The following is a 12,719-nucleotide window of genomic DNA, read 5'->3' as shown; positions in this document are numbered from 1 at the left end:
GTTTTCTCCAGCATTTGCTGTTTACATCTCAAATTATCCATACGACCAGGGTTTAGCTTTAGCTTTGTTGTGGCTGAATGTCACTGTGGACTTTTTCCATTTGCTTTGCATGTTTGGTTGGGCTCATTGTTTACCTCTCACTGTCGAGTTTCATCAGTGCACGGACATCAAAGCAGAACTGCACATCCGTCACAGTACAGCTTGGGTAGGCTTCACTGGAAGACATTGCACATACAAGGTCAGAACTTGACATGTTTCGTTCCATCTGAAGGTCACCATCTAACAAATAACTCATGCAGCACACGGACACAGCAGACAAAAGGAACAAATCTTTTCCGACAAATACCAGATCCTCATACACACACATTCTCTCTCACACACACACACGTGCATACACAAGTGCAGACATGTATACACAAACACACACATGCATGCAAAAAACACATATATACTGTATGCTCTCACACACACAAATCAGTAAGACACACACGCAGATGGAAAGACACTCAAACCTACTCATAGAAAACATCACTAAAACTACCCCTTCAGATCCCCCAGTACTGCTGCTATTTATTGTCATGGGGGTTAGTCTTCATACCCAAACTACTTGGAATGCACTCTCCTATATCTTTCTTAGAACATCGAACAGAACAGCACAGGAACTGATCCTTCAGCCCAGAATGTCTGTGCTGACCACAATGTCAATCCAAACTAGGTGCAGAGCATTGTAGACTCAGCCAACTCCATCACGGGCACAACTCTCCCTGCCATCATGGACCTCTTCAAGAGGTGGTGCCTCAAGAAGGTGGTATCCATCATTAAGGACCCTCACCATCTGGGACATAGAACATAACAGCAGAGTACAGGCCCTTTGGCCCACCATGTTGTGCTGACATTTTATCCTGCTCTATCTAACCCTTTCCTTCCACATAGCCCTCCATTTTTCTATCATTCATGTGTCTATCTCAGAGTCTCTTAAATGTCCCTAATGTACCTGCCCCCACAACTTCTGCAGGCAGTGCGTTCCACGCACCCACCACTCTCTGTGCAAAAAAAACTTACCTCTGACATCCCCCCGTACCTTCCTCCAATTATGTCCTTAAAATTATGTCCCCTCGTGTTAGCCATTGTCAACCTGGGAAAAAGTCTCTGACTGTCCACTCGATCTATGCCTCATCATCTTGAATCAAGTTACCTCTCATCTTCCTTCTCTCAAAAGAGAAAAGCCTTAGCTCACTTAACCTATCCTCATAAGACGTGCTCTCCAATCCAGGCAGCATCCTGGTAAATCTCTGCACCATCTCTAAAGCTTCCACATCCTTCCTATAATGAGGCGAGCAGAACTGAACACAATACCCCAAGTGTGGTCTGACCAGAGTTCTATACAGCTGCAACATCAGCTCGTGGCTCTGGAATTCAATACCCCGACTAATGAAGGCCATCACACCATATGCCTTCTTAACAACCCTATCGACCTGTACAACAACCTTGAGAGAGCTATGGACGTGGACCCCAAGATGCCTCTGTTCCTCCACACTGCTAAGAGTCCTGTGTCACAAACCAGCAACAAAAGAAACACACTGTGCATGATTCAGTGTTAAAAACTATTTTATTAATCACTACTTATGATAATACGTAAAATAAAAGTAAAAATGTTAGTATGTTAGAATTCAAGAATGTTAAACCTCGAACGTTAACCCCAAAACTAAACTCTTCGTGTGTGTGTGTGTGTGTGACAAAGTCCAAAACTCCCAGTTCCGGAATGGTTCTTAAAGTTCAGTTCCGCAAGCCATAAGGTGAAACATGAGCAAGGGCTTCTTCAACAACCACCGTTGTCTGAAGATAAGATGTAGATGTAGAAAAACATAGAAAGAGTACATACGAAATCCAAATGTTCCACGATGAAACCCAAACGACACTTCAGTGTTTACTCGGTAGTGACTTCCTCACCCCGAAAAGCATCCGAACCGTGGTCGTCCACACACAAATACCTGTTTCCTTCTACAGGTCAGCAACAAAGTGAACTCCACCGGATTACTTCCAACTTCCATACATGGATTTCAGTGGCAAACACAGTTATTGTTTCTCATCCATCGATAGAGAAAACAAGCAGGCTGATGTCTCTCTCCCTTCTCTCTCTCTCTTCTTCTTCTTCTTCAACCACGTCATTACGTCCTTTATCTTCTATTGACGTAAGCACGCCCCACACACACTCTCTATCTTAAAGGGACTTTCACTGAGTCCGTAACACCTCCCACCTAAAAAAAAAAATTTTCCCAAGAAAATTTTAACCGCGCATAGTTAATAATGTTAATAATTATCATGCTACACAACTACAGACTATCAGATTAGTACAGATACATGTTTCCCATTTAACATCGAGAAAGACAATCAGCAATCACATTATCTTTGCCTTTAATGTGAGTTATCATGAGATCAAACTCTTGCAAAATTAAACTCCAGTTTAACAGCCTTCTGTTCTTGTTTTTGACTCGGCTCAGAAACACCAATGGGTTATGATCTGTATACACAGTCAATGGTTTCTGAGCGGTGCAAACATATACACTGAAATGTTGCAAGGCTAAAACAAGCGACAGTAATTCTTTCTCTATGGTGGAATAATTCTTTTGATGCTCATTAAATTTCTTTGAAAAGTAAGCTACAGGATGGTCAATATCATCAAGGTCACCCTTCTGCAACAACACAGCTCCTGCAGCTTCATCACTGGCATCTACTGCTAATGAAAATGGCTTTTCAAAGTCAGGTGTTCTGAGCACAGGAATGGTAGCATAAAATGGCTTTCAGCTTCTCAAATGCTTCTTGACAAGAATCTGTCCAAACAAACTTTACTCCCTTCTTCTGAAGATTAGTTAGGGGAAGAGCAATATCAGCAAAATTTTTACAAAATTTTCGATAATATCCAACCATTCCCAAAAATCTTCTAACAGTCCTCGTACCTGTGGGAATAGGGAACTCAGATATTGCTTGAACTTTTGCCTGAACAGGAGCTTGCTTGCCTTGACCTACAACATAACCAAGATACGTCACAGTGGCATGGCCAAATTCACTTTTAGCCAAGTTAACTGTAAGGTTAGCCTTGGAAAGTCTTTCAAACAACCTTTCTAACGCAGAGATGTGATCCTCCCATGTATCATTCCCAGTCACTAAGTCGTCAATGTAGGCATCTGTATGTTTTAACCCATGAATCACTGAATTAATCATTCTTTGAAATGTTGCCGGAGCATTTTTCATTCCAAATGGCAAAACATTGTATTCATACAATCCAGAAGGGGTTACAAAGGCTGAAATCTCCCTTCCTCTATCTGTTAATGGAACACACCAGTACCCTTTTAATAGGTCAATCTTTGTAAGAAATTTTGCCTTTCCCACTCTGTCTATGCAATCATCCACCCTAGGAATAGGGTAAGCATCTGACTTTGTTACAGCATTCACTTTCCTGTAATCTGTGCAAAATCTAACAGTTCCATCAGGTTTAGGTACAATAACACAGGGCGAACTCCAATTTGAAGTAGAATGTCTAATAATATCATTTTCCAACATGTATTTGATTTCCTGATCAACAAGTTTACTTTTTTCCACATTCATTCGATATGGGTGTTGTTTGATTGGTTTTGCATCCCCAACATCAACATCATGGCTAATTATCGATGTTCTGTTTGGAACATCTGGGAACAGATTTTTAAATTTTAAAATTAATTCTCTCATCTGTTGTTTTTGTGAAACTTGTAAATGGTCCAACTTCGTTTCAAGGTTCTCCAGGATATTTTGGTTTTTTAGTTTCGATGGAACAATATTTGGTCTAAATTGGCCTTCCTCAACATCAACATCAGGCATTCTAGAAACAACCTTTACACCATCCACCAAGGCCACAACTGAATCCCTCTCATAATAAGGTTTTAGCATGTTTACATGACAGAGTTGTGTTTTCTTGCGTCTATCTGGTGTTTTGATTATATATGTTAGATCAGTCACTCGAGATTCAATAACATAGGGTCCAGAAAAACGAGCTTGCAAGGGATTATTTTGGCTAGGGAAAAATACCAACACCTTTTGCCCCACTGCGAATGTCCTAGGCCGAGCACGTCTATCAAAATATGTCTTCATTCTTATCTGGCTTGTTTTCAGATTCTCTCTCGCTAGCTGGCAGACTCTCTCCAACCGAGTTTTAAATTTTTGGACATAGTCCAACAGACTCAAGTGAACTTCCTCATTAACCCATTGCTCTCTTAACAACTCCAAAGGTCCTCTCACCCTATGTCCAAACACAAGCTCAAACGGACTAAATCCGATTGACTCCTGGATCGATTCTCTAACGGCAAACAAAAGTAAATGGATACCTTCGTCCCAATCCTTGGTGTTTTCAAAGCAATAAGTCTTCAGCATATTTTTGAGAGTAGAATGAAATCTCTCCAGAGCTCCTTGAGATTCTGGGTGATATGCAGATGATACAATCTGCTTTGCTCCCAGCTCATAGACTATTTGTTGAAAAATTTTTGACATAAAATTACTACCTTGATCAGATTGGATTTCTTTTGGCAAACCAAACAAGGTAAAAAATTTTACAAGAGCCTTTGACACCATCTTGGCCTTAATATTTCTAAGGGGTATTGCCTCTGGAAATCTAGAAGTGGCACACATGATGGTTAACAAATACTGATTTCCAGTCTTAGACTTTGGTAAGGGGCCAACACAGTCCACAATCACCTTCGAAAAGGGTTCACCAAAAGCAGGAATTGGTTTCAAAGGAGCCACAGGGGGTTTTTGATTTGGTTTACCTACCATCTGACATGTGTGGCAGGTTCGACAAAACATCACCACATCTTTTCTCAAACCAGGCCAATAGAATTGTTTCAAGATCTTCCCTACAGTTTTATTCACACCAAAATGACCACCCAAAGGCATACTATGGGCCAGGTTTAAAATCTCATCCCTATAAACTTTTGGAACAACAACCTGATGAATAACTTCCCATTCCTCAGTAACAGGAACATGAGGAGGTCTCCATTTCCTCATTAACACTCCATTTTTGACATAGTATCCAGTTGGCACATTTTCAATCTCCTCACATGAGAGAGCTTTTTCTTTCAATTCTGTCAACTCAGGGTCCTTTGTCTGTTCCACCATAAAATCCTTCCTCGACAAAGACAAATCTTTAAATTCAGGCTCACTGTAAGGATGTTGATCCTCCAGTGAAGACAGAAAAGTCTCAGATAAGGCATCAAAATTTTCTTCCTGTTTAGGACTGTCACAAGGAACCACATCAGACTGCATCGGACTGTCTGTCTTGGCTAATTCTCTAGCTCTAGCTCGAGTCACCGCACATGATGGGTAAACATCTGGATCATTCTCAGACTCATCAATCCTTGGTTTGGTTGTTAACCGTACCACAGGATCACTTTCTCCATTTGCAAGGTCATTTCCCAATAACAAAGAAACTCCTTCCACTGGCAAACTAGGTCTTATCCCTATCTCGACTGGTCCTTCTACGAACTTTGACTTTAAAATCACCCTGTGAAAAGGGACAGACATGGTCTCACCTGTAACGCCTCGTACTAGATTTACTTCACCAGTGTCACTTTCTTCACCAAAATTTAAAACACTGTCCAGCAAGAGAGATTGACTAGCCCCAGTATCTCTAAGAATTTTCACTGGCACCTGGGGTGACTCATCATTCAGTGAAACAAAACCCTCTGATACATACGAACGGAATTCTTTTCTCACCTCCTCCAACTTTTCCGCTTTTCCCTCTTGCAAGGACTGATCTTTAACAGCATCTCCTAAACCTTTTTGATTTTTAATTGCCTGAAAGCAAGCATTGGGCCCAGCTTCCTTCTTTTTCTTCAAAAGGGCACAATTAGATATCACGTGGCCAGGTTTCCTACAGTAATAACAAGTACGCTCAACAGATTTCTCCAGCCCTGGCTTCTTTTCATCTTTTCCTTTTTGATTACCTCCCAATTTAATCTCTGGTTTACCTGGATTGTCTTTGTAACTCTTTTGAAAGGTTTTAGGTTGTCCCCATTTGGATTTATGGGTTAAAGCATAATCATCTGCCAACCTAGCAGTTTCTTGTAAAGTTTCCACTGCCTTTTCATTTAAATATGTTGTTAATTCAGCTGGAACACATCTTTTAAAGTCTTCCACCAGTATCAATTCTGTCAATTTATCGTAATCCCCATCTACATTTTTAGCCAGGCACCATCGTTCAAAACATATTCTCTTTCCATTGGCAAATTCCATATAAGTCTGATCTGCAGATTTCCTCAAGTCTCTGAATTTTTGTCTATAAGCCTCAGGGACCAATTCATAGGCCTTCAAAATAGCTTGTTTTACCTTGGTATAATCAGCTGCATCCTCAACAGACAAAGCAGAATAAGCTTTTTGAGCTTTACCTTTAATCACACTCTGTACCATAAGAGCCCATCCTTTCCTTGGCCAGTTTGAACTCACAGCAACCTTTTCAAAATGTTGGAAATACTGATCAACCTGATCTTCTTCAAAAGGAGGGACTAATCGAACCTCCCTGCTGGCTGAAAAACCATCATCAGAATCAGATTCCGAACTCCTACGCTTCATTTGTAACTCATGCTGCCTCTTTTTCTCCTCGTTATCCAGCTCCATCTGCTTCATTGCTAGATCAGCCTCTATCTTCATCTGAGTTAGCTTTTGTTCGGCCTCTAATTTCTTTTGTTCGGCCTCTAATTTCTCTCGCTCGGCCTCTATCTTTAACTGGGTTTGTTCTCGTTCAGCTTCTATCTTTAACTGGGTTTGCTCTCGTTCAGCTTCTATCTTTAACTGGGTTTGCTCTCGTTCAGCCTCTATCTTTGCCAGCTGCACCTGTGCCTCAGAAATTGCTATTTCACTGCCAGGAAACTGTTTTAACACTTCCTTCTCAAACACCTTCTTTTCCACATAATGGCCAGCTATCAATCTCTGAATATCTGCCTTTCTCATAGACTGCTTTACTTCTGTAAGGTCTAGCCTTGTAGCAATCTTTATCAAATCATCCTTTTTCGCCACCTCCAATCCCTTTTGGGTTGGTGACTCCAAAAATGCCTTAATATCCATTGCTGCTGGTTTCCACACACACAAGCCAATTAAAAAGAATTTATCAGACCTCCCTCAAAAATCTTTGGATTGAATCTCGAACAAATCTCGTCAATCTGGGGTACAATCCCAGACGACACTCGTTAACCTTGGGAACTATCCCGGACGAGCCCCCAATTTTGTCACAAACCAGCAACAAAAGAAACACACTGTGCATGATTCAGTGTTAAAAACTATTTTATTAATCACTACTTATGATAATACGTAAAATAAAAGTAAAAATGTTAGTATGTTAGAATTCAAGAATGTTAAACCTCGAACGTTAACCCCAAAACTAAACTCTTCGTGTGTGTGTGTGTGTGTGACAAAGTCCAAAACTCCCAGTTCCGGAATGGTTCTTAAAGTTCAGTTCCGCAAGCCATAAGGTGAAACATGAGCAAGGGCTTCTTCAACAACCACCGTTGTCTGAAGATAAGATGTAGATGTAGAAAAACATAGAAAGAGTACATACGAAATCCAAATGTTCCACGATGAAACCCAAACGACACTTCAGTGTTTACTCGGTAGTGACTTCCTCACCCCGAAAAGCATCCGAACCGTGGTCGTCCACACACAAATACCTGTTTCCTTCTACAGGTCAGCAACAAAGTGAACTCCACCGGATTACTTCCAACTTCCATACATGGATTTCAGTGGCAAACACAGTTATTGTTTCTCATCCATCGATAGAGAAAACAAGCAGGCTGATGTCTCTCTCCCTTCTCTCTCTCTCTTCTTCTTCTTCTTCAACCACGTCATTACGTCCTTTATCTTCTATTGACGTAAGCACGCCCCACACACACATACACACACACTCTCTATCTTAAAGGGACTTTCACTGAGTCCGTAACAGTGACTTTGTATTCTGCCTTCAAATTCGATCTCCCGAAGTGTATTACTTCACACTTTTCCGGGTTGAACTCCATTGTTACGGACTCAGTAAAAGTCCCTTTAAGATAGAGAGTGTGTGTTTGTGTGTGTGGGGCGTGCTTACGTCAACAGAAGATAAAGGACGTAATGACGTTGAAGAAGAAAGAGAGAGAGAGAGAGAAGGGAGAGAGACACCAGCCTGCTTGTTTTCTCTATCGATGGATGAGAAACAATAACTGTGTTTGCCACTGAAATCCATGTATGGAAGTTGGAAGAAATCCGGTGGAGTTCACTTTGTTGCTGACCTGTAGAAGGAAACAGGTATTTGTGTGTGGACGACCACGGTTCGGATGCTTTTCGGGGTGAGGAAGTCACTACCGAGTAAACACTGAAGTGTCGTTTGGGTTCCATCGTGGAACATTTGGATTTCGTATGTACTCTCTCTATGTTTTTCTACATCTACATCTTATCTTCAGACAACGGTGGTTGTTGAAGAAGCCCTTGCTCATGTTTCACCTTATGGCTTGCGGAACTGAACTTTAAGAACCATTCCGGAACTGGGAGTTTTGGACTTTGTCACACACACACACGAGTTTAGTTTTGGGGTTAACGTTCGAGTTTTAACATTTTTGAATTCTAACATACTAACATTTTTACTTTTATTTTACGTATTATCATAAGTAGTGATTAATAAAATAGTTTTTAACACTGAATCATGCTCAGTGTGTTTCTTTTGTTGCTGGTTTGTGACAAAATTGGGGGCTCGTCCGGGATAGTTCCCAAGGTTAACGAGATTCGTCCGGGATAGTTCCCAAGGTTAACGAGTGTCGTCTGGGATCGTTCCCCAGATTGACGAGATTTGTTCGGGATTCAATCCAAAGATTTTTGAGGGAGGTCTGATAAATTCTTTTTAATTGGCTTGTGTGTGTGGAAACCAGCAGCAATGGATATTAAGGCATTTTTGGAGTCACCAACCCAAAAGGGATTGGAGGTGGCGAAAAAGGATGATCTGATAAAGATTGCTACAAGGCTAAACCTTACAGAAGTAAAGCAGTCTATGAGAAAGGCAGATATTCAGAGACTGATAGCTGGCCATTATGTGGAAAAGAAGGTGTTTGAACACCTTCAAAGTGTTAAAACAGTTTCCTGGCAGTGAAATAGCAATTTCTGAGGCACAGGTGCAGCTGGCAAAGATAGAGGCTGAACGAGAGCAATATAAATTAGAAGCTGAACGAGAACAAAAGAGATTAGAGGCTGAACGAGAACAAACCCAGTTAAAGATAGAGGCTGAACGAGAACAAAAGAAATTAGAAGCTGAACGAGAACAAAAGAAATTAGAAGCCGAGCGAGAGAAATTAGAGGCCGAACAAAAGAAATTAGAGACTGAACAAAAGCTAACTCAGATGAAGATAGAGGCTGATCTAGCAATGAAGCAGATGGAATTGAAGAGGATGGAGCTGGATAGTGAGGAGAAGGAAAAACAGAGGCAGCATGAGTTACAAATGAAGCGTAGGAGTTTGGAATCTGATTCTGATGATGGTTTTTCAGCCAGCAGGGAGGTTCGATTAGTCCCTCCTTTTGAAGAAGATCAGGTTGATCAGTATTTCCAACATTTTGAAAAGGTTGCTGTGAGTTCAAACTGGCCAAGGAAAGGATGGGCTCTTATGGTACAGAGTGTGATTAAAGGTAAAGCTCAAAAAGCTTATTCTGCTTTGTCTGCTGAGGATGCAGCTGATTATACCAAGGTAAAACAAGCTATTTTGAAGGCCTATGAATTGGTCCCTGAGGCTTATAGACAAAAATTCAGAGACTTGAGGAAATCTGCAGATCAGACTTATATGGAATTTGCCAATGGAAAGAGAATATGTTTTGAACGATGGTGCCTGGCTAAAAATGTAGATGGGGATTATGATAAATTGACAGAATTGATACTGGTGGAAGACTTTAAAAGATGTGTTCCAGCTGAATTAACAACATATTTAAATGAAAAGGAAGTGGAAACTTTACAAGAAACTGCTAGGTTGGCAGATGATTATGCTTTAACCCATAAATCCAAATGGGGACAACCTAAAACCTTTCAAAAGAGTTACAAAGACAATCCAGGTAAACCGGAGATTAAATTGGGAGGTAATCAAAAAGGAAAGGATGAAAAGAAGCCAGGGCTGGAGAAACCTGTTGAACTTGTTATTACTGTAGGAAACCTGGCCACGTGATATCTAATTGTGCCCTTTTGAAGAAAAAGAAGGAAGCTGGGCCCAATGCTTGCTTTCAGGCAATTAAAAATCAAAAAGGTTTAGGAGATGCTGTTAAAGATCAGTCCTTGCAAGAGGGAAAAGCGGAAAAGTTGGAGGAGGTGAGAAAGGAATTCCGTCCTTATGTATCAGAGGGTTTTGTTTCACTGAATGATGAGTCACCCCAGGTGCCAGTGAAAATTCTTAGAGATACTGGGGCTAGTCAATCTCTCTTGCTGGACAGTGTTTTAAATTTTGGTGAAGAAAGTGACACTGGTGAGGTAAATCTAGTGCGAGGCATTACAGATGACACCATGTCTGTCCCTTTACACAAGGTGATTTTAAAGTCAAAGTTCGTAGAAGGACCAGTCGAGATAGGGATAAGACCTAGTTTGCCAGTGGAAGGAGTTTCTTTGTTATTGGGAAATGACCTTGCGGATGGACAAATTGTTCCTGTGGTACGGTTAACAACCAAACCAAGGATTGATGAGTCTGAGAATGATCCAGATGTTTACCCATCATGTGCGGTGACTCGAGCTAGAGCTAGAGAATTAGCCAAGACAGACAGTCCGGTGCAGTCTGATGTAGTTCCTTGTGACAGTCCTAAACAGGAAGAAAATTATGATGCCTTATCTGAGACTTTTCTGTCTTCACTGGAGGATCAACATCCTTATAGTGAGCCTGAATTTAAAGATTTGTCTTTGTCGAGGAAGGATTTTATGGTGGAACAGACAAAGGACCCTGAGTTGACAGAATTGAAAGAAAAAGCTCTCTCATGTGAGGAGATTGAGAAAGTGCCAAGTGGATACTATGTCAAAAATGGAGTGTTAATGAGGAAATGGAGATCTCCCCATGTCCAAAAATTTAAAACTCGGTTGGAGAGAGTCTGCCAGCTAGCGAGAGAGAATTTGAAAACAAGCCAGATAAGAATGAAGACATATTTTGATAGACGTGCTCGGCCTAGGACATTCGCAGTGGGGCAAAAGGTGTTGGTATTTTTCCCTAGCCAAAATAATCCCTTGCAAGCTCGTTTTTCTGGACCCTATGTTATTGAATCTCGAGTGACTGATCTAACATATATAATCAAAACACCAGATAGACGCAAGAAAACACAACTCTGTCATGTAAACATGCTAAAACCTTATTATGAGAGGGATTCAGTTGTGGCCTTGGTGGATGGTGTAAAGGTTGTTTCTAGAATGCCTGATGTTGATGTTGAGGAAGGCCAATTTAGACCAAATATTGTTCCATCGAAACTAAAAAACCAAAATATCCTGGAGAACCTTGAAACGAAGTTGGACCATTTACAAGTTTCACAAAAACAACAGATGAGAGAATTAATTTTAAAATTTAAAAATCTGTTCCCAGATGTTCCAAACAGAACATCGATAATTAGCCATGATGTTGATGTTGGGGATGCAAAACCAATCAAACAACACCCATATCGAATGAATGTAGAAAAAAGTAAACTTGTTGATCAGGAAATCAAATACATGTTGGAAAATGATATTATTAGACATTCTACTTCAAATTGGAGTTCGCCCTGTGTTATTGTACCTAAACCTGATGGAACTGTTAGATTTTGCACAGATTACAGGAAAGTGAATGCTGTAACAAAGTCAGATGCTTACCCTATTCCTAGGGTGGATGATTGCATAGACAGAGTGGGAAAGGCAAAATTTCTTACAAAGATTGACCTATTAAAAGGGTACTGGTGTGTTCCATTAACAGATAGAGGAAGGGAAATTTCAGCCTTTGTAACCCCTTCTGGATTGTATGAATACAATGTTTTGCCATTTGGAATGAAAAATGCTCCGGCAACATTTCAAAGAATGATTAATTCAGTGATTCATGGGTTAAAACATACAGATGACTACATTGACGACTTAGTGACTGGGAATGATACATGGGAGGATCACATCTCTGCGTTAGAAAGGTTGTTTGAAAGACTTTCCAAGGCTAACCTTACAGTTAACTTGGCTAAAAGTGAATTTGGCCATGCCACTGTGATGTATCTTGGTTATATTGTAGGTCAAGGCAAGCAAGCTCCTGTTCAGGCAAAAGTTCAAGCGATATCTGAGTTCCCTATTCCCACAGGTACGAGGACTGTTAGAAGATTTTTGGGAATGGTTGGATATTATCGAAAGTTTTGTAAAAATTTTGCTGATATTGCTCTTCCCCTAACTAATCTTCTGAAGAAGGGAGTAAAGTTTGTTTGGACAGATTCTTGTCAAGAAGCATTTAAGAAGCTGAAAGCCATTTTATGCTACCATCCTGTAGCTTACTTTTCAAAGAAATTTAATGAGCATCAAAAGAATTATTCCACCATAGAGAAAGAATTACTGTCGCTTGTTTTAGCCTTGCAACATTTCAGTGTATATGTTTGCACCGCTCAGAAACCATTGACTGTATATACAGATCATAACCCATTGGTGTTTCTGAGCCGAGTCAAAAACAAGAACAGAAGGCTGTTAAACTGGAGTTTAATTTTGCAAGAGTTTGATCTCATGA

At 40.6% G+C, this 12,719-nt stretch overlaps 1 protein-coding gene across 3 annotated transcripts in view; it reads right to left on the bottom strand.

Moving 5' to 3' along the window:
* Positions 1-12,719, bottom strand: part of tmem63c (transmembrane protein 63C) — a 191,297-nt gene that overhangs the window by 80,057 nt on the left and 98,521 nt on the right. For all 3 annotated transcript variants that reach the window (XM_052030866.1, XM_052030877.1, XM_052030855.1), the window contains exon 11: positions 135-215. In XM_052030866.1, coding sequence (XP_051886826.1) covers positions 135-215 — 81 coding nt within the window. The remainder of the gene's footprint in view (positions 1-134; positions 216-12,719) is intronic.

This window comes from Pristis pectinata, chromosome 1, assembly GCF_009764475.1.
Source record: "Pristis pectinata isolate sPriPec2 chromosome 1, sPriPec2.1.pri, whole genome shotgun sequence".
Taxonomy (NCBI): domain Eukaryota; kingdom Metazoa; phylum Chordata; class Chondrichthyes; order Rhinopristiformes; family Pristidae; genus Pristis; species Pristis pectinata.
Note: the sequence above shows the minus strand (reverse complement) of the source record. Positions and strands in the feature narration are given on the sequence as shown.